Source organism: Pongo pygmaeus, chromosome 1 (assembly GCF_028885625.2).
Source record: "Pongo pygmaeus isolate AG05252 chromosome 1, NHGRI_mPonPyg2-v2.0_pri, whole genome shotgun sequence".
Lineage (NCBI taxonomy): Eukaryota > Metazoa > Chordata > Mammalia > Primates > Hominidae > Pongo > Pongo pygmaeus.
In genome coordinates, this window is record NC_072373.2 from 186,956,988 (window position 1) to 186,979,163 (window position 22,176).

Sequence of the window (22,176 nt, forward strand, 5' to 3'; positions counted from 1 at the left end):
GCCTCCGCTCCAAACAAAGAAGGGGAGAGGAGACGCCGGGGAGGAGAGCCAGGTGCGGGTCACCGGCGGCCTGGAAGGAGGAGGGCCCAAGAGCCGTGGGAGGCTGGGCTGTGCCCAAGGCCTGGGGCTATCGAGGAGGCAGAACAACTCCCCTCTCTTGGAGGCTGGAGAGGAGCCTGCACCCTGCCCGCCCACCCTAGAGACTCGGCCAGGCTGGCCCAAGGCAGCCCGGGGGACCAGACAGGCAAGCCCCGCCCCTCAACCAGGCCTCGCCCTCCGATTCCCTCCAATCCACCTCCACCCTCAGGACACAGCATCGGAGACAAGGCGTTGCCCCTTATGTTCAGCAGAGTATCTTTGGGGAGCACAGATCTAACGGCACCTTTCCTCAGCTACCAACGGGCCTGATGTTCCTCTCTCCGCTCCCCTCTGAAATGTGCTCCTCCTAAGCTCTCAGGCTCACTTTTCTTTAGTCTTTTTTTTTTTTGGGGGGGGGGGGGGTCTCACTTTGTCACCCAGGTTGGAGTACAAGTGGCACAATCTCAGCTCACTGTAACCTCCGCCTCCACCTCCTAGGCTCAAGCAATCCTCCCACCTCAGCCTCCCGAGTAGCTGGGACCACAGGTGCACACCACCATGCCTGGCTAATTTTTTGTATTTTTGGTAAAGACAGGGTTTCACCATGTTGCCCAGGCTGGTCTCAAACTCCTGAGCTCTGGCGATCCACCTGCCTTGGCCTCCCAAAGTGTTGGGATTACGGGTGTGAGCCACCACACCCGGCTTCTTTACTCTTTCAACAAGTATTTTTTGAACACCTACTATAGTACAGGCCCAGCACTGTGCAGAGCACACAGCTTGGACCCACCACCCAGGCCACCCTGACAGGCTAGGCCCTCAGACTCCTCCCTGCCTTTGAGTGTGCCCAGCCCAGCCCCTCTCTCATGTCCCACCCAGCCAAGCTGCTGTAGGAGCCTGCTCTGTGTCCCATGGCCTGAGGTGCCCAGGGCTTCCCATCCCAGCACTGACCAGATCCCACAGTGTCAGGTCCCCAGGCAGGCAGCAAACCAAGCTATTTGGACTACTCTGCCCCGTGCCTGACCCATAGCTGGTGTTCAGTGAGGGTCTGAACACAACTTCTGAGACTGGGTCAACAGGGTGCCACCAGAGCACACCAGGAGGGCCTTTCTGCCAGTTACCCACCGCCACCTGGCCTGACACCCCACGAGAGCGTGCCCCCTCCCTGACACACACAGTGGTCAGGGGCCGCACAGCCCTTTCAGCACAGCTCCCGGGGTATGGACGGCAACATTCTCGAGCCACCAAGCCCACGCAGGGTGGGAGGAAGTGGCCTAAGAAAGGAGTAAGTGGAATTGGCTGGAGAAACAGGGCTGCAACCACCTCCCAGGGAGGTTGTAGGGGTCCAGCCCCAGGGAGAGTCAAACTGGGCCACCATCAAGGCTCTTCTGTGGAGAGACTGACTGCTATTTTGTGCCTTTCCCATGGAGTACACATACACATGTACACACGGAGGCAGGGCCGTGAGGGCCGGCGAAGGCAGGGCAGGGAGCTTCTGGAGAGACAGATATCCCCGGGTCTGAGCAGCTTAAGCTGGGACTCAGTGAGCTCCTGTGACTGTTCCTGGTACCCCCCTGGAGCCCACTCAGAGACAAGCCTGGTTCCCAGGGACAGAGCAAGAGCCCCAGGTCATGGCCTCAGATAAGGGGAATACACACTAGGTTCCAGGCGCCTCATCCATGTGACCTCAGTTAACCTTTCCAGGTAGAAGTGATTATCCCCATTGTGCAATAGGAAAACAGGCCCAGAGAGAGAAAGCAACGGAATCTGCGGGAAGTCCCACAGGGAGCAGAGTCTAGACAGGCCACCCATAGAACGAGGGAGAGAGCATGACGACAGACGACAGACCCTGTGTGCTCCACAGGCTCTGGGGAGGAGGGAAATGACACAACAGACACACTCCCAGCTCCTCAGCCTCTGCCCACCTCTGTCTACCCACCCGCCACCCACCCCTCCAGCCAGCACGCATCCTGCTCTGAGCTCCTAGGATTCTGGGTAAATGGGCCATAACCAGGGTCTCACTCCCACCTGGTCTTGGGACCCCACCTCTGTCCCATGCTGTCGAGTTCTCAATGTGGCTCTCCCATGAGTTCCACAGAGAAGCCCAGCCACATTCGTGCTTCTTCCCCCCAATCCCACCTCATTATGCAATACCCCCCCATTAGCAAATGTCCATTCACCCTTCAGGGCTCCCCTCTTCCAGGAAGCCTCCCAACTCCTCTCCAAAGATGCTTCTGCCATGGCCTGTGTCAGTGCCACCCACCCACACACCCTGTGGTCACTGCTCACAAGGCTGTGCCTCCACACTGCAGGTCTTGCCAGAAGGCAGGCACGCGACACGCACTTGAGATCAGCAAAAACCTCTGCCCTGGCTCAGGATACCTCTGGCCCCACAACGTCACCTCCTGAGAAGCCACGAAGCCTGGCTGGGGAAGCTGCGCTGCAGCAGATCCTACCCCAATGTGTGCCCAAATCTCCACTGGAGCTGCGCGTGCGGCACTGACACTGGGGCCTCTGGGCTAACTCTTGGCAGCTGCTTCTCCACCCGCTTCCCTCCACTCCCCTCAGAGGCCAGGGCCCCCATTCATTTGTCTCGTTAAGAGGCCTATTGAAACACATTTGTCCGCTTCGCGCTTCACTGCCCCAGCTGTCAATTCTCTGGGGTGCCTACCCTATCTTCTGCAGCGGCCCTGTCCGTGTATGGCCACTTGCCCCTGGCTAGTAGTTGCCCAAGCTCAGCCTGAGCCCGGCCTCAGTGCAGGGAGAGATCCAAAAGTGTGTGCAGTGTAAGACAGGCCTGGAAGACAGACCCTGGCTCCTGGGGCTCGGTCACTATGAACCCCAGCCCAGGCTCCTGCCCCATGGCTCTCTGCCTAGGAGAAGGCCTGAGTCCCCCGAACCCCCTACCTGGATAAGGCAGGATTTCAGCTTCTTCAGCTGCTTTCTACCTTCAAGACCTGGTCTTTGGGCTTTGGTTCCTAAGGAATCAGCATGGAGGTTCTTTGCTTTAAAAACTGTTCCGCCTTGCCCCTACCAATTACTACTGGGAATTGGTGAGCCACTGAAAGAAGTCAGCATGGTGGGTGAGTGGGGTGGGTGGGGGGACAGCGAGGGATGAGGTTGATAGAAGCTTGATAATGCAGGGCCTAGAGAAGGGTTACGACCCTGGGGGCCTGGGGGCGGGAGGAAATGAAGGATTCTAAACTGAAGAGTGACATGATGATGTTTTCACCTTGTGACATGACTCTACCTTTGGAATGCAGAGTGGATTAGGAAGGAAAAGACTGGAGGCAGGGAAACCATCAGGAGGCTGTTGCGTGCAAAAGCCCAAGAGCTGAGGGTGGCTTGGATGAAGGCGGTAGAGAGAGAAGTGGATGCATTCCAAAGATATTCAGAAGGTAGAAGCGACGGAGCTTGGTGATGGATTAGATGTGGGATATCACGGAGGGAGGAGGCTGGAGGAGGCCCAGGTTCTGACTTGGGTGACCGGGTGGGTGGTAACGCCTTTCACGGGAGAGAACATGGGAAGACAGCAGGCTGGGGGATGAGAGTGAGGGGTACTGGTTGGGGCGCATTGGGTCTGAGGCAGAAGAAGGAGGGCAGTTCTTCTCCCAGGATGTGTTATCTGTTGAAGCCCAACTGGGCCATCCTTCCCCTGCCCTGGAGCTCCTGTCTGAAGGCCCTGAAAGTGCCTGGGGTTGGGTCGGCGGGGAGGGCAAGGACAGTACTTCAAGGTCCAAGAGCTGCTGACCACACCTGGACAAGCCTTCACCTTCCTGCCAACCATGGGGGTCACACCTGATAGGGCTTTCTACTCCAACCTGACCCTGCAGGTTCCAGCCCGGCCTGGAGATCCCCTGCCCCACTTCCCCATGTGATTCTTCACCTGTCTTTTTTCCTTGCTCTCACCTGCCCAGCCCTCTCTTTGGTACCTGGTGCTCCCATGACCCTTTGCCCCACCCCTTGGGAATGCCTGCCCCTTCTCGTTTCCCTTCTAGCTCCACCCAGGACCCAGCACTTGAGGACAAAGGGCGGGACCACACCAGTCCCACCCCACTCCAGAATCAGTTCCTGAATAGTTAATGAGCCATTAGGAGAAAGAGCCCTGGTGGGGCAAGGGGAGAGATCTGTGCCCAGAGATACGGAGGCGGGTGGGGGAGCCCTATGGCCTGGTGACCCGTGGGCTGACCCCAAGGTTGGCCCTGGATCACCCCTGGGCTCTGGACAGGCTGGGAACGGCCCCTTCCCCCAGGGACCTTGGCTCCGACCTCGCCCCTCCCCCTCAGCCTGCAGATTGGCTAAATCTGCCCTGTGCCCCGCCTCCCACCAGTAACCAAGCAGTGGTAACCATGGTGACGGGGCGGGCTGCGGCCAGTCTCATAGTGCCAGGCAGGGGGAAGGGCAGCAGGAAAGGGACCAAAGTTCGGAGTTGGATCTGGATGGGGACAATTCCACCCCCCTCCAACACAAACACACACAGAGGGGGCGTTGCTCAGCTTCCTGCCGGCCAAACACAATCCTCCCCCCCGTTTCCAGGGCTGAGGAGCTGGGGTGGGGGGGGATGCTCCTTTGCCTAGAAGGTCCCCATGAAAGGAGAAGGAGGGGCTCAGATCTGCATAGGTGGATCCTGAGGGTCCAGTGTAGGGGAAGAGCTATGGGTGGCTCCGGCTTCTGACCCTCCTTGGGCCTATGGACACACCCCCGTCCTGGGCACACATCCATACGCATGCCCTGCGTGCCACCCCCCATTCCCATGCCAACCCCTGGCTGTAGCTCACACTGCCTTCAGCACAGATCTGCAACAGTGCACACAGTACAAGCACATCACACAATCACCACATGAATCGAGGACAGGTCTTGCCCCAGCCCCATAAGACAGGGTCACGATTCGACTGCCCCGCTCTGGTGCCTAAAGATGCTCCTAAGTACCCAGGTATTCCTTAGAAAGAGGCTCTCCAAGCAGTGGGGGCTCTCTAGGACAGAAGGTCTAAAGGGTTTCTGGCCATCCTGTCTCTCCTAGTAGCTGGTCTGTCCCCATCCCACAGTCCCGCTGGGAAGGATGCCACCTTTCAACCTGGGAGATCTGTACCTTGAGGGGTCAGACTTACTGTCACCATGGGCGCCTGCCACCAAACCAAGCATCACCAGTGCAGGCACAAGGGGCACCATCGTCCTCCCTGGGGCTGGCTCAGGGGCCATCCAGGGCTCTAGCTCCACAGCCAGCCACAGCCCAGGACAATCAACCTGTAATGGAGAGAAGGGCAGAGCCAGTTAGCTGGTATTTACTGCTGTCCCTAATGCCCACCCCTGACGCTTCCTGACCCCCAGTCATCCTCACTGACCATCCAGAGCCTAGTTCAACAGAGCCCCCAACTTGGGCTGTGCAATGACCACCTAGACCTTCTGACCCCAGTGACCACCCAAGCTCCTCACTTATTCCCCAGCACCCATAAGGACAGCTCAACAGTCACAGTGGAGGGAGAAAGAGTGCAGGAGGCCTTCAGGCCATTCTCCAAACCTGAGTAGGGGGTACAGGGAGCGGGTAAGACCAGAGAATGTACAGTGTGTTCCATTCCAAACCTTGAGCTTCTAACTCACCCCCATAAGAGGACAGGGAAACAGGGTCAGAGAGACGCTTACGTGGGACAGAGGACAGACAGACAAGACAGTGACAAGGAGAAGTGAAGGGCAAAGCCGACTGACTCTGGAGTCTCCCTGGTAGAATTCTGTTGCCCCTCCACTCCCCAGCAGGGAGGGAGAAGGTGGGAGGCCAGACTCCACAAGCACGCTGAGCACAGGCCCCTGAACACAGGCTTGTTAGCCGAAGACGGGCTCCAGGTATCAAAGGCTTCCAGTCAAAGCCACAACCCATCAGTGCTTGCCAGGACGTGCTCTTGACAAGCTGCTGCTGCCCTGCCTGGCCACCCTCGTCCTACCCAATTCCCATGGCACCTTCCCACTCCACAGAGAAACCACAGGGAGGCCTCAGTGTCCAGGAATGGGGTGTTAGACCCTAGAATTCAAACCTCACACCTCTTCTGCCCTTGCCCCAGAAGCCTGGAGCCAAACAAGTGTAGGGAGAACGGGGTGTGAACCTCAGGGGCCGATGTTTGAGACAGGAAGCTATGCACAAAAAGACTGGGGCCGATGTTTGAGACAGGAAGCTATGCACAAAAAGACTGAGTAGCGTCTGGGACTGGCTGAATGCCTCTAGGCCTTTACTTCCAAGGCTCCTGGCCTGAAGTGCCTGCAGGCACCTGGGTGAAGCCTCTAACGTGGCCGCACTATACATGGGAGATACGCTGCTATCACTCCCTGGCCCCACTGGTGAGCTCCCCAGGGTCTCTCTCCCATACCCCTCACCTGGGGGGCACCAGGGGATGTATGGAAGTGCCCACAAGCTCTGATCACACCATGCTCTGGGCAGAGGGGTGAGACGTGGTCAATCCCTCATGAATGCTGTGAAGACACAACAGAGCAGAGTGCATGATGGCGGACACGCCTTGGGGCCCCGCAGTGATATGCATGGACTTTGATAGGGGAGTTGTGATCAGATCCAGGTCCCTGCTGACCCACAATGGTAAGAGAATTTGCAAGGTGACAGAGCAGGTGAACAGGAATGGGCAGGGCTCAAAGGTGCTCCAGTCGTTTCTGAAATTTGAACCCTTGTCTCAACTGAGATAATCAAAGGTCATGAGGTCAGAAGGCAGCAGTTGAGCAAAGGTGTTGGACAAAGCAGGTGGGACTGCAAAGTGGGATGGGGCCAAACACAAAGGAAAAGGGTGGGAGTTGTCCCCTGTCCCAGGATCTCACCAAAAATCGGAGACAGGAGCTGAACAACAAAGTAAGAACGTTGAAGGGTGTCCAGCCTTCATTTACACCAGTTCTTCAAGTAAGAACGTTGATAGGTGTCCAGCCCCATTTACACCAAGCTGGGGATGGATCTGCTCCACGATCCCAAAGCTCAGGTGGCTGAGACCACAATGACGCCTGCAAGGCCACACTAGGATGGAGGTCACACATCACTAAGGCCCTGCCTGAGCTTGCACTATGGTGTCACATGCAGCCAACAATGGAGCACCTTCCCAGCAGCCATCAGGTGGTGGACTATGGGTGGCTCTTCCTCCCTGGGCCTGTGGACACATCTGGTATCCTATGCCAGGCCAGGTCATCATGGGGGTATGGTCCCCTGATGGGCCATCCTGGAGCCCGATTGAGACACATGAGTTTATAACTCAACAGTTGTGTTGCACCAAAGGACAGGGCACAGTGGCCTCGTACCGGCATCATGGGGTATAACAATATAATAGTCACAGAGGTTAACTCCCAGCAACAAGCTTTCCAAGCATGCAACCCCTGCCAGGCAGGCTTCATAGGGACATAGGTCCCCAGCATGGGCATATCTCCCTGCTATGAAAATAAAATGCACAGCACCGTCATCACGGATACAGCTCCCCAGTACAATGAGCAGAGGCTTAATCCCCTGTAGCCACCTTGGTGCAGTAATCATAGCAGTATAACTCCCAGGTGCAGACATCATGGAGGTGTAACCATGTGGTCTAGACATCACGTGGGTGGACACAGAAGGTACAGACATCATGGAGTGCAGCTGCCTGATAAGGACATTACAGGGATGCAACTCCCCATACATTATCAGAGGTGTAACGTGCTGTTACAGACATCATGGTGGGGGCGGAGCTCCCTGGAGAGCCATCATGGGGGTAAAACCCCCAGAATAGACACCCATGTGGTACAAGCCTGGATGAGAGTCTGGCCATGGGTGTTGGAGAACCTGGGCCTCAGGTAACCCTACCCCCAACGTGGGGCCTCCAGGAACCCCTGTGTATCTGGGTTAGGGTGCTCAGGACACTTTGTTCAGATCCAGAAAGTAGAACAGAGAGCTTCTTCCAGTGGTCCATGATGGACACAAGGACACAGATGCCCAGGAAGATGGGGAAACACAACGGACACACACAAACACATTCTCAGGCAACTACTCTGGCAGCCACACAGCTGTACGAGCCAGGGCCTCTCCCTCACCAGCTCCTGGCGAGAGCAAGCTGCCTCCCACCCCGAGACTCCGGGCACAGAGCCTGCCCTGGTGTCAGGCGGTTCAGGCCACTCCCAGCTCCAGGGCCTCCCTCATCAGAGCAGAGCAGCCCTGGATCCCCAGGCCTGGCCTCAAGTCTAGACCTTGGCCCTACACCAGCCCCCAGAGTCCCAGGGTCACCTGCGGGGAGAAGGTGGGAGAGGAACAGGGGGCAGGGCTGCTGCTAGCCTGACTGCGGTTGCGAGGTTGAGCACCTTGTGAATCCATGCAACGGTGTTCACAGCAGAGCACCCACTTCACCAGCATGGCTGGGTGAGCCTGGGCTTTCAACAACCGAGATAAAAACAAGGCCGGAGCACTTGGGCACTCAAGCTTGTCTCTGAATTGCACTGTGGACCATCCGTTCGGCCAAGCTGACATACTTGGGCAGGAACACAATTACATACGGTATGATATTATAGAATATAATTGGACACAATTTTTCCACATTCAGAATGGTTTTAATATATCCTTTTCCTTTGCTACGTCAGTGTAAAGCTGCCAACTGCCCTTTCTTGGGAAGAACTGTCCTTTATTCTCAAATATTGTCCTTGGTGTTAAAATGTTCTTTCCTGTATGAAATGATGGGGATAGCAGAGAGCAGTTGTTTTTTAATAATGCCTTTACTTGGCAAAATAAAAAATTGCCAACCCCATGTCTGGCTCTTGAGTACTTTTGGAAATTGTATTGGTTCGTGAAACCAAAAAGCCTGGGAATCACTGCTTTGAGGGAAAAGGAAGAAGCAGGCACTAGACCAAGCCACAGCATTCGCATATGAACGTCACAGAAGATTCACGTTACAAAACACAGAAGCCATGTTACCTCCATGCAGCCCACCCTAACCACCCTGCCAACCTCTGTGGAGGCCCAAGGGACCATGTGATGGGGGCTTCCCTGGCTGGAGAACAGCTGGGATCATTCCTGAGTCCGCGTCATAAATACGCAAACACAGATTGATTTGTTTTCCTTGGGCGTGCATTATTATTCACAAATATTAATTAGTCTCCAAATACCACCTGTTTCTGTAGCCTCCCCCACCTCACCTCCCCAGGCCAGGACCCTGGGGCCCAGAAATGGACATGAGCAGAAGGAGGGGTATCCAGGGCCCTACAGAGCAGACGGCCAAGAGGAAAGGCCAGCACTTGGGCAACAGGAAGGGAAGCGCCTGTCGGCAGGGAGAGCTCTGAGCCGTTCATCTTCTAACCAGCGGGCAGCTAACCGAGCCCTCTTGTCATGTCCTGGACAGTTCACCGCGTGGCACTGCAGCAGCGGCCGCGGAGGCAGAAACAGGCCTTGTTATACTTGGGAAGGGAAAACCAACATGTTTCCAACTCTCACCAAACCAACCACTGGATTATGACGGGAATAAATTACAGTCTCAGCCAGGACCCCTGACCCAGGGAAGGAGGGGCCTGTAGGGAAGAGGGTGAGGCCGCCTTCCCTCCTCCAGCCAGTTGGCCAGAATCCGTGAGCAGAGCCAGGAACAGCCCTCCCTCCCACGGCTGGTATCGGGGCTCCCACCAGCTGGACTGAGCCCCACCCTGTTGCAGCTCTCAGTTTCTCCCTCTCACTGAGGAGTGGAGGGGGAGATTAGGAGGAGTGTCTCAGAGACTCGGAGGCGGCAAAGGGTCAGCAGGAGACTAACTCTGGAGGCAAATGTCCAAAGGGGACCAGCAGAGGTATCTTCCTGCAGCTGTAACCCCTAAGCCTCCAGGCCTCTTCCTCTGGGGCTGGGGTCCCCCCTTGGATTACTGTTTCCCAACTTTGTGCCTCCAAGTCTCTGTACTTGCTGTTCTGTCTATTGGAAAAAAATGTCCTTCTCCTGCCCCAGCACTCACTCGCCCCTCAGAACTCTGCTCAAGTGGCCCATCACTATCCATCTTCCCCACTGACCCTTCCCAGTTTTCCAGGTTTGTACAGTATAGTGAAAGCAGCAAGAGGCTGTAGACCAGAGGTTCTCAATTCAGGGTAATTTTGCCCCCATGGGACATTACACAACGACTGGAGACATTTTTGATTGTCGAGACTGGGGAAAGCGGGGAGATGCTACTGGCATCTAGGGGAAAGAAACCAGGGATGCTGCTAGACACCCTACAATAACAAGCCCCGCCCCCACAATAAGGGGTTATCTGATCCAAAATGTCAACGGTGCTGAGGCTGAGAAACCCCAACACAGACAACAAGATCCTTTGCCAATTGAGCCTAGAGCCTGACCTGGCCCCTGCCCCAGAACCCAATCCCCTGTGGGCACCCTGGGCCTTGTACCCAAGGAAGCTCCAACCTGGCTTAACTCCTGTATTAGCTGGTGCCTGGCCTCAGGATCTCAGAGTATCTTCCCCTGTACCCCTACATCAGCCCTACCCGGCTTCCAGAAGTCAGGCCCTATAGCACACCCCATCTGCACCCCACCAGACATGCCATCGGCTAGTGGCCTCCCGAGAGGACAGAGGGCTCCACCCTCAGGTACCTCTTCTGGCAAGACTGGACTTTGAGTTAGGTCAGACCATCATCTGAGGATGGAGAGGCGAAGGGACACATGGCGTCTCTACACCCACCCTCCCCATCTGACCTTTCCAGCCTGTGACACAGCCCCTCTTGCTGCACCCTCTACATAATGCCAGTGCCCATCTCACCAAGCGTAGGGTCTGGACCCCAGGAGACACCCAGGACATATACATTTCCTTCCCCTACCCAGGCCAGACCCATCTCTTCCACAGCCTTGTCAGTTCAGCCACCCGTCCAGATGTTCAGTGGGCAGGGTGATGAACAAGATAGTCACAGGTTCTGCCTTCAAGGAGCTTACAGAGGGTGAACAGACCCACCGAGCTCTTGGCTCAGGATGGCCCAACCAGAACTCATTTGCCCCAATCCCCACTCCTCCTCCAGGGTGTCCAGTCTTGGGGACAGCACCACCATCTGCTCAGTCACCAAGCCTGCAAACCCTCCTTAAATGCTCCCTTGTCCTCATCCCACATATCTAACCCATCAATAAGTTTGAATCTGCCCTGCCTCCATCCTCACTGCCACTGTGTTAGTAAGACCTCATCACTTCTTGCCTCTTCGGTGGGCTTCCTGCCTTCAATCACTCCCTTCCAACCCATCCTGCACACAGACCAATGCCACCTTTCAGCACATATAAATGCAAATCTGCATTTTTGTTTGCCACTTTATTCTACAGCAGGCATTCAGATAGTGTTCCATGAATGAATGAACGGATGGGCAATGGACAGATCAACAAATGGATATTGCTTCTCTGCTTAAGAACCTTCAATGCTGCTGTATTGCCCTAGGAAGAAGTCTAAAGTCTTTAGCCTGACATCCAAGGCCCATGATGCTGACTCTAAACCAACTCACCAACCTCATTCTCTGCAACTCCAGCCCACCCATTCTGTGCTTCTAACAGACAGGAGGACAAGGGGACATCAAAGAGATGCAGAGGACATGCCCAGATCCTGCAGGCACCATGCTCTTTCTACCACAACCTACAGTCGATGGGAACAGTCTTTTCTACAGAAACGTGGTGAATGGAGAAGCAGAAGACAGATCCTGGTGTAAGTCCCAGGACATCACCCGGAAGCCTATTTCACACCTACAGTAGCTGACGAGCTGTATGTCATTCCCCATCCACCTCTATCATCCACTCCAGCCAGAAACTCGGGCACCATCCTTGACACCTCCCCTCCTTCATGCCCCACATTCAATCCTTCACCACGTCCTGTCTACTCCACCTCCCTAAATAGCACTCACATCCCTTCTCTCCACTTCTGTCACTGCCTCCCTGGTCCAGGCCTCCACAATCTCTCACCAGTGCACACTGGATCATGTCATGTCCCCTGCTGACACCCCCTCTATAGCTCTCCACTGACTCTGCATCAAATCCAAGCTGCTCAGCCTGGCCCACAGGACCCCTGTGCACCCCTGCTCCTGGCCACTCTGTGGGGCACACTCACCGAGTCTTTGCTTCTTCACCCCAGTCACTCTTGCTGGATACTCAGCACCAAGGGCAGGGCACCAGGGCCTCCGCTCCTTCCTGGACAGAAAGGAAAGCATGAGGAAACATCAAGAATTTCATCACAAAGGCATATGTATTGACACAGAAAGACACTAAAAATTTGCTGTTTATGCAGAAAAAAAAAGCAGGTTATGGAAATGTTCATGTAGAACCATCCCCATCTGGTAAAAATGCCCATCTTTTCCCTTCACTCCCTCGCTCATTCATTTTGATACTCCCTAAGCACCTACTATGTGCTGGGCGTCCTTCCAGGCACCAGCCACATAGCTGTGAGCCACAAAGACCAAGTCTCTGACCTCAGCAGTAGACTCTGTGGCCCAGCTCCTCAGCATGACCCCAGAACCAAGCAGAGTCGGCCCCTCCCACCTCTGCAGCCCTACCTGCCCATGCTCTCCTCCTGCCAGAACGGGAACTTCCTCTTCTGATCCTCAAATGTGCCAAATTTCTTCCTGTCTCCCAGCCTTGCTGGTGCTGAATGCCACTGCCTGGCACAGGCTACCCATGCTCTTCTGGCCAATTTACCCTCGGATCTCAGATCCAGTGGCACTTTCTCAGGAAAGCCTTCCACGATGTCCCAGACTACCTGCCTGGACCTTGGCTTGGAGCCGTGACCACAAACATGACTATTTATATATTTTTACAATTACTGAGTCACTACCATAAGCTTGATAGGAGCATGGACTGTGGCTGCCCAGCTCATTTCCATATCCCCAGCGCCTGGCTGACAGCCGGCACATAGTAGGTGCTCACTCAACATACACTGAATGAGTGGATGAACGCATGAATGAGTTCAAAGAAAACAGCCCAGCCTGGAAGAACACACCCCAACATACATGCCAGTCTTCAAAGAAGCTTCAGAAGCAATATTTATTTTTGACTTTCTGCTTCTCTATAATTTTTAAAATGAATGTGTGCCCCTGGATGCCTCCTCCACTGGCACACACGCAGCGACAGAGCCCAGCCCCTTCCTTCTAGAGCCATTATTGAGTCCCCACCAGCGTGGGTACCATCCTGGGTGGGGGTGGGGGTCAGACACACCCACACCACCTCATCACCACCTCACGGAAGCTCAGCTGTTTGGCCTACTCGATGCAAGCTGCACCTTGTAGCAGGCTTCTCACCTCAAGCCCCCACATGCACAGTGATCCCCGCCCCACACCACTCTGCCACCTTGGCTCCTCCTATAACGGACACAAAGAAACCCCAGTGGGAGGGTGGTGCATGGGAATGTCCTCACCGGCCCAAGACTGACCCTCATCATGAAATCAAGGACACACCTCTGCACCTGGGAATTACCCTCAAGTTGCACTAAGCACCTCTGCCAATATGGGGGTGCTCTCACCGACTGAAGGCCATCCCAACTGACCCAAGATGGCCCTCGCCAGCTCGGCAACCCAGCCTCCACTGCCCCACCTACCTGCACCAGAACCCGCAGCCCTCTCTGCATGCTTCCCTCCCTGCTCCCCAAGCTGAGTTTCCAGCAGCTGCTGCTCCCAGCATACAGGCTGCCCAGCGGGTCTGGCCAGACAAACCAGCTTCCAGGCCCCAAACTTAAAGGCCCATTTGTCTAGAGATGCCCGCAGGGCCTCACAGTATTCAAGTGAGGTTTTTGGCTGCACCATTGTGCAGAGACCCTCGGCAGAGGGGCAGAGTCCAAGGCAGGGAACTGCGTAATGGGAAAGGCCCCCCCAAGCTGGCCAGGCGCTGCTGCCACACCCAGCCACAGCAGGGTCTCCTGCTTGGAGACTGAGACAGGCCCTACATGGAGCAGAAGCCACACCTGGAAAGAGGTGTGTACCCAAAGTGGCCAGGGGCCATTTTAGAAGACTAAACATTTGCAAAGACCCTGAGGCACACAGAACAGCATGAGGGCAGGATCCTAGAAAAGCCAGACAGTAACTTTGAACCACATCAGTCTGGGATCAAACTGGCCTCAAAACAACCTATCAGGCAACCAAATAAAGACTCAGATTCACCAACTGCAGCTCCCAGAACCACTCTACACTCACATTGGGACAGAGCCCAGAACAACCAGGACAACCAGATACACCCCGAGAACAGAGGCAGAGCTGACACCTGGAAGGTTGACTTGAAAGCTACTCAGAAAGGGCCTGAATGGTTCAGGACCCAAGTTAGAAATCACACTGCTGGCCAGTCACAGTGGCTCACCCCTGTAATCCCAGCACTTGGGGAGGCCAAGGCAGGTGGATCACTTGAGCCAGGAGTTCAAGAGCAGCCTGGACAACATGGCAAAACCCTGTCTCTAAAAAAATACAAAAATTAGCCAGGTGGGACTACACCTGTAGTCTCAGTTACTCAGGAGGCTGAGGTGGGAGGGTCACTTGAGCCCAGGAGGTAGAGGCTGCAGTGAGCCACGACTGCACCACTACACTCCAGCCTGGGCAACAGAGTGAGATTCTGTTTCAAACCAAAAAAGAGAAAAAGAAAGAAATCACACTGTTTGGCACCCAGGAAGGCCTCAGAAGGGGTGAAGTCCACAGTCATGTCCAATATCAAGAAAGAAAGCCCTTGGGGCCAACGCAGGGCTGGCCCCGGTAGGGTTCCCCATCATCTGCCAGGCCTGAAACCTGGCCCAGCAGTGGGTTGGGAGCAAGTCGATGATATCTAGGGGAACGCAGGCACAGCTGCCCTCTGGAGCAACCCCCAGAATGCCCCTGTGGCTGCACCAGGAACAGTCCCCAGAAACAGCAGCTAAAATACTGCTAAGGAGCTAAAACCGAAGTTCTCAGGTCTAGAAGTCATGGTCACACAGAGACGTGGTGCATCTGGACCACAGAGGCAGATGCTGGCAGAAAGAGCCTCAGTAGAAGCCCAGGGCCCAGGGAGGGTGGGAGGAAATGGATAACTCAATCCCCCAAGGCTGCCCCTTCTCAAAATTCCTTTCCACCTACCCCAAACATGAAGTCTCTTCTGCAGGCCTCACCTCTAGTCTTCTCAAGCCCACCCACCTGAAGGTCAAACACCTGAGCAACACAAACAATCCCATCGATAACAACAGGGGTGGGCACCCCCTTTGTTGAGCTCCTCGACCTGCTAATCTCAGCTCAGAATTGCAGCTACCTTAGGCAGACAGGGACCCTAACCTTAGCAGTCTATCTTCTTATTAAAGGCAACCTCATGTGATCCCTGATGGGAGGGTGGGTTTACACCATCCCTGTTGAGGATGATTACAGTAACTGTAAACGCAGACAACAGTACTCACTAGATGCCAAGGCCTGTGCTACACACACTTTATGCATACTATCTTTAATCCTCATAACAACCCTTATAAGGCATGGGTTTTTATTATAATCATTTGACAAATGAGAAAGCGGATTCAGAGAGGTTAAGCCACTTGCTTAAAGTCACGCTGCTAGTAAACAGAGTCCAGTCCCAGCAGTATAAAACTCGAGCTCTTCACCACTGTCGGAGGTTACTTTCTCTCAATGTGCACAGCTCTATGCTCTCTCATACAGCTCTTGCTTCTCTTTGGCCGGCCGACACTTCTCTCCCATACCCTCACACCAAAGCCCCTCCTTGATGCGCCTCCCGCACTGAGCCTCAAATGTCCCAAGTACCTCAAGGGCCACATGGTCCAACTAAGAGCTTATTCTCTGCCCCTCCTCACCAAGTCCCTAACACAGTGAAGCTTCAGGGCCTTCAGTGAAGGCCCGCTCAACCACTCCCAGGAACCTGGACTCCTTCCTCTTCCTCTCCTTCACTCCCACATCCAATGAATCATTCTGTCCTGACACGTATACCTTCAAGATGGCTCCATGCTACCACCTATCAAAGCCAGCATCTTCTCTCACCTTACTTACCTGCACCCTCTTGCCCCACTGGGCATCATGTCTCCATCCTTTTCCCATAGCCACAGAGCATTTTCTGGAAACATAAACCTGACCACAGCACACTCCACCCTCCCTATCCAAGCTTTAAACCTTTGGTGTTTTCTCTCTGGGTTCTCAGAGTAAAATTATAGGTACTTAACAGGGCATTCAATGCCCTCTGTGATCTGCCACATCTCTGAATACTTCACAAGTGACAACACCTCCCAGTCTTTATTCATACTGGTTTTAATCTATCTCAAGTCCTTTCTCTCTTCTTCAAACTCCTATTCATCCCTCCAAACCTAGTTCAGATCACTTCTTCTTGGTCTCCTCTGGGACTCACCTCACCCTGACCTCCGAACTCTCCCCCGTCTCTTGATGAACTCTTGCAATGTTCTAACCCAACTCAGAACCACAGCTGCTTTAGTTGAGCGGATGCCTGAACCTTAGGGGTGGGCTGCCTCTTCTACATAGCTGTTAGTCCCAAAGGAAGCAAGGCAGCCAGGGCTGAAAGTGCCTACCCCAGGGTCTGGCACACAGTCAGCAATCAATGACAGGTAACTGAATTGCTTTTGCATTCCCACGGTGCAACCTGCTCCCCCAAGGACCACGAGCTTCTCGAGGACAGGGCCCTGACTGCAAGCTGGAACCAAGCACACAGCGGTGTCAGTCACAAGGGAAGTGACTGCCACTGCTGACGATGCACTGCCATACAGTTCCCTTGGATTCTTAAAACAGCCCTGGGACCCAGTCTGGGTTGGATTAGCTGCCCCATTTTACAGGGAGAGAAATTGAGACTCAGGGAGAAAGGGGCCTCTTTGAGGCCTGAAGCTGGAAAGTGGAGGAGCCGTGGTGTGTATCACAACCCCTCTATTGCAGGAGGTCTGGGTCCCCTCCTCCCCGCCCCCAGGGAGGACCCTCAAAGCTAGACTCCCATAGTTCGGGCTGACGGAAAAAAGGGTGGACTGTGCCCAAACTGCCAGGGCTAGTATTTTGCTGCATATCAGTACGATTCCCAGTAAAAGATGTGTAGCTAGTTTACGTTTGCTGCAGTCTAACTCTGCCCCGCCAAATTCCTTCACCAACACCCAACCACCCCCTCCTCTCTTGGCAGGCTTGTACACCAAGCCAACCCGCACAGGGCACACAAAGCTGGATAAAGGGGAGGTATCAGTAGTTGCAAGAAGAAGGAAGAAAGGGAGGAAGGAAGGAATTATGTTAAAACAATTTTGTTGTTAAAGGAAAGAAAGAGGGAAGAGGAAGGGCAGTTGGAAAAGGAAACTATAAAGGAAACTAAAAAAAAAACCACTATAAAGACATTTCAAATGATAAAGAGGGAGATTCAGTAAGTAAAATGTGCAAGAAAGTGCATATACAAAAATACACAAGGATGACTGTGCATGTGCACAGGTGTGCTGCGAGAGTGTGCAGGCACAGATTTCTTGAGCCCTGGCCGGCATGAGGGCCCAGGTATGCGAGTAGGGGCAAGAAAGCAGCTGAATAGGGAGTGTGTGTGGGGGTGGAGGGGGTGAGTTCAGTGTGGAAATGAAGGGAAGAGGGTACGAGAAAGTGTGGCCTGTGCCTGGGGCTGAGAATGTAGGGGGTTGTACTTGGGGAGTTACACCTGCTCCTTCTTGAAGCCCTAGGCTCATTCATATAATCAGTAAAAAACAGGGATTTTCATGCTCCCTGAAGCAAGAGTTAATAAGGAGCTAAGCACAGAAATTTCCTTAGATAGCCTGTCAGAACTCTCTTCTGGATCCCTCAGATCCCCGAAGCCTCCCAAAGGATTCCCCACCAGATCTTCCCTTCTCAGCAGATCCCTCCCCATGAGTACCCGCCTGGAACCAGCACCCCACATCCTTTTCTACACCTCTCACCCCAGTGCACTTCCCTGGTTCTCAGGCCAGATCCGACAACAGGTCGCTTTGGATCCCTGCCCTTGTTTCTTCAGAAGTGGAGGCTTCCTCATCCTAATCCAGCCTCCCGGCCCTGCCTTGTGGCCCCTCAGGGAGATCCAGACAACCCCCAGGCTGGGGCAGCCTCCCTCTCCCATTTCACAGCTCAGGCAGGTAGCGCTCCCCACCCCCAACCTGCTCCAACTCAGGGGCCCTGCACTGGGGGGCAAGGGGGCTTGAAATGTGGAGAAAGTCTAGCCCCTCCTCCTCCGGGGTGGAAGAACCAGAGGGGCAGCATTCCAGGGAAATGGGGGGGCGCCTAGCACAAAGAGTGCAGAGACACCAAGAGATGGGTGAGAGACAAGAGGCAGAGAGAGACTTAGGGAGGGAGACAGAGACCCAGGGAGAGGAAACAGAGAGACCCAAGGGGAGAGAACAGAGAGACTCAGGGACAGGGAACAAGACGACCCAGGGAGACAGAACGGAGAGACCTGGGGAGAAAGAACAGAGTGACCTGGGGAAAAAGAATGGAGACAGCCGGAGAGACCCTGGGATTGCAGGGGCGTGAGATTGGGAGGCACTGACACGAGGAGGCAGAGACGCCGAGGAAAACAGAAAGCAGCCGAGACAGAGACGCGGGCACGGCGATGGGGAGCCGGCACGGGACGGGACGCGGGGCGGCCACTGAGTGAACTTTCGGAGCGGGTCCGAGTGGCCACGTCCTCACGGGACAGGTCGCTCCAGGGCCTCCAGGGCGTTGCACCCGGTTGGGGGCGGGTACAGCCCGTTCGGCCCCTCCCCATCCCGTGCTCGCGAACGAGGGGGGTGGGGGGCTTCAAACTCGCGCCCGGCGCAGCCCGGGACCGCACGTGCGCCGGGGCCGCGAGCTAGACCCGGGCGCGCCGGCTGCGGATCCCCCGCCGGCTGGGAGGGGGCGCCTGTGCGGCGGGGGCGGGGGCGCGGCCTGGACCCGCCCGGAGCCCGGGGCTGGGGGGTCTGAGGGCCGCCCCCGGAGCGCGTCCGCGCTAGAAGGGGGGACGAGGCGGAACCGATGAGGGGGAGCAAGAACGCAAACGGGAAACTTTGCGCTTTGCGCTGGGGGTGGGGGGGGGGCGGGCTGCGGCTAAGGTGCGGCGGAGAGGGAGGGAGGCGGCGAGGGGCGGCGGGGAGCGAGCCAGCCGGCAGCGCTGGGGGCGCGTCTGCCGCGGGGTGAGCGGGGAGGAGCCGCCAAGCTGGGGCGTGGGGGGGGCTTCGCCGAGGCTACGGGCGCGGCAGGTGGGGGCGCGGCCCGGCCTCAGCGGCGCCCTCGTCCCCCCGGGACCGCCCCCAGCTCCTCCGGGTGGACTAGCGGGGAGGGCAAGGAGAGCGGGGAAGGGACGGGCGCAGAGGGGGCTGGCGGGGGGCCCGGGGGTCACTCACCGCCTATCCAGGGGCCGTCGGTCCGCATGTCCCCCCGCAAGCCGCTGGGGCCGCTGCTCCCACTCCTCTGCCGCCGCCGCCTCCACCTGGTCCCGCTCCCGCCACCGCCACCCGAGCTGGAGCCGGAGCCGGAGCCGGAGCCCGAGCCGGAGCCGGAGCCGGAGCTGGAGCCGCCGCCTCTGCCGCCGCCACCGCTCCCGCCGCTCCCGCGCCAGCTCCAGCCGCGCGCTCCCTTCGCGCTCGCGCTCGCGCCCGCGCCCCTGCCCCTGTCGTGCGCGCCCCCGGCGCCGCCCCTCCCCTCGTGCACTCTCGCTCGTAGAGCCGCGGAGCCGCTGAGGCCCAGAGAGGCCACAACCCAACGCCAAGTCGAAACCGACTGGAACCTCAATATTGAACCCGAACCCCAATAATGAACATGGACAGACCAAACTCTGATACTACATCCAGATCCTTCAAGTGGCTCCCAGCCCTAGCATGAACCTAATACCACTCTAGGACGCCGTTTCCTCCCCATACAGATCTGAACCTGATACTGAGCCCACACCTTGCCCTAAGCCCAATATTGAGTCCAAAGCCCTTAATCTGCCCCCAAATTAGCACAAGTAGTAATTTTGTTCTGAACCTCTATACTGATCCCAAATACCAATTCCGACTCTAAACCTCTTTATTACTTCTACCTGCCCTAACCTTGATAGTGACGCCAGCACCAACCCTGGACCTTAAATGGACCCCTGTACTAATGCTCAGCCCCCAGTCCCTAAATGAACCCTAAAGTCCAAAAGCTACCTTGCTATGGACCCCAGTTCTCTCTCTTCTGAACCCCAAGCGTTACATAAAACTCCAGTACTGCTCTCCCATTCCCAGATCAACACCAATGCACTCCGAATTGGGATTCTCAATTCCAGAGTTGGGATTGGGTCACCATAAAAGGGCCCCCAAACACAGATACTGACCTGAAACCCCACCCAACCTTGAGACCATTTAGGACCCTAAACCAACCCAGCTTTAATAATAATCTTGGAACCCGAGATAAGACTGGCTTTGCAGAAACTCCACACAAAGCCCCTTCATCTTCATGTCCACCCTCCATTTCTCTGACCTAGTGTCAACCCCAAGCAGAGACTGGCTAATACCCCAATATTATACCAATTCCAGCTGTGAACCTTACATTGGTCTCGGAATTAAAGACGTGATAATGCCCTCCAAATCTAATTTAAATCTCAGTACTGAGTTTCTGACTTCTCATACCAAACTCGAATGATGACCCTAGAAATGTCTGGGTGAAACCAGTAAACTACCTGAAGATTTATTCCAAGACCTACTGATCAGAGGGATTTGATGAGCTTCAATCCAAGAGCCCCTGCCTCCAGACCCCGCCCCCACGCAATCCATGTTACAACCACTTAAGAGTCAGCCAAAGCCACACCAGCTCTTTCCTATCTACCGCACCCCTCCTCCCCCACACCGCTTGCTAGGCTTCACCATGAAGGATGGGGGACCTACCCCCACTGCCCTGGGTCAGGTAACTGAGCAGAAGAAGAGATGAGTTTTCTCCTCTGTGGGGTTTCTGCTGTGGGGTCTTTCTGACAACCCTGTAAGTTTGGAGTCAGGTGAGAAATAAAATTTGGAGATTGTTGAGGTGCCTGGATTCAGGGATCACGTGGTAATGTGCAGGGCAAGGTTGCTGTGGTGTTCAGGGATCTGGGCTGAGGGATCAGGTTCTGGTAACCACCTGATTCACTGCCCGTTTTTGTCCTGAACTTGAATTCACAAACAGTGCGTGTGCGCCCCCTGGTGTGTGAAGAGGGGATGGGACTGGCTCCAGTGATTCTGGACAAACAATTTGGTTTGGATGACAAACGGATCAAAAATGAATATTTCCAGTGAGTGGTTTTTCACCATTGGTAATTTTGGTGCACCATAGGGGAGGTATTGCAAATTTTATGCATCTTTAAGCATTTTTGCCTTTTTTTCCAGAACTTTGAGGATTTAGAGATTCCCTCTCGGCCCCCAAATTTTAAAAGTACACTCTTCGGCCAATTATGCCTGCCCATTGCTGAGTTATTAAAACAGTTATTTTCCTTGGCTTCATTGGCCCACCCTCTCCTCACTGGCTACTGTCTCTGATTTCTTTACCACCTCATCTTCTGCTCTTCCAGGACTCTGTCCTAGGCCTCCTCTTTTCTCCTGCTCTGCCCCTTTTCTCTGGATCATCTTGACCACTACTAACCATATGCTGATGACTTCCAAGTCTCTATCTCCAGTCTGGGCCGCTCCTGTGAGCTCCAGATCCATATAACTAAGAGCCTCCTCTGTCCCCCCCACCCCAGATCTGCTTACCTTCAATACTGCCGGTCTCAGGCAGTGGCATCTTCAGCCACTTAATCACTGATATGCAGAGACCTTCCCTCCTGCACCACTGTCCAATCAGTCATCAGTCCTGCAAATTTTGAAAAACAGAGACTAGAGATGATATGGCTCCATGAGGGACACATGCAGAGAGTTTCTGGCTTTTGGGTTTCAGTCCACACATGCACAAAGCCAAACTGATCCTAACTTCTCTTGCATGCAGTTATAATATAATGCCCCTTAAGACTTGCTCTACCGGCCAGGCATGGTGGCTTACGCCTATAATCCCAGCACTTTGCGGGGCTGAGGTGGGCAGATCACCTGAGGTCAGGAGTTCGAGACCAGCCTGGCCAACATGGTGAAACTGCATCTCTACTAAAAGAAAAAAAATACAAAAATTAGCCAGGTGTGGTGGTGTGCACCTGTAATTCCAGCTACTTGGGAGGCTGAGGCAGGAGAATTGCTTGAACCTGGGAGGCAGAGGTTGCAGTCGAGATTGCTCCA

At 55.1% G+C, this 22,176-nt stretch overlaps 1 protein-coding gene across 19 annotated transcripts in view; it reads right to left on the minus strand.

The window, feature by feature from the left end:
• Positions 1-21,744, minus strand: part of PTPRF (protein tyrosine phosphatase receptor type F) — a 95,364-nt gene extending 73,620 nt beyond the window's left edge. For 16 of the 19 annotated variants that reach the window (XM_054491517.2, XM_054491469.2, XM_054491510.2 and 13 more), the window contains exons 1-3: positions 19,324-19,550; positions 12,115-12,194; positions 5,184-5,319 (exon numbers count right to left, since the gene is read on the minus strand). In XM_054491517.2, the coding sequence (XP_054347492.1) occupies positions 5,184-5,274 (91 nt within the window). In that variant the 5' untranslated portion in view covers positions 5,275-5,319; positions 12,115-12,194; positions 19,324-19,550. Of the gene's footprint in view, positions 1-5,183; positions 5,320-12,114; positions 12,195-19,323; positions 19,551-21,663 lie in introns of those variants that run through there. The other 3 variants (XM_054491387.2, XM_063656973.1, XM_054491528.2) reach the window with 3 other exon arrangements.
• Between the last annotated feature and the right edge of the window lie 432 nt (positions 21,745-22,176).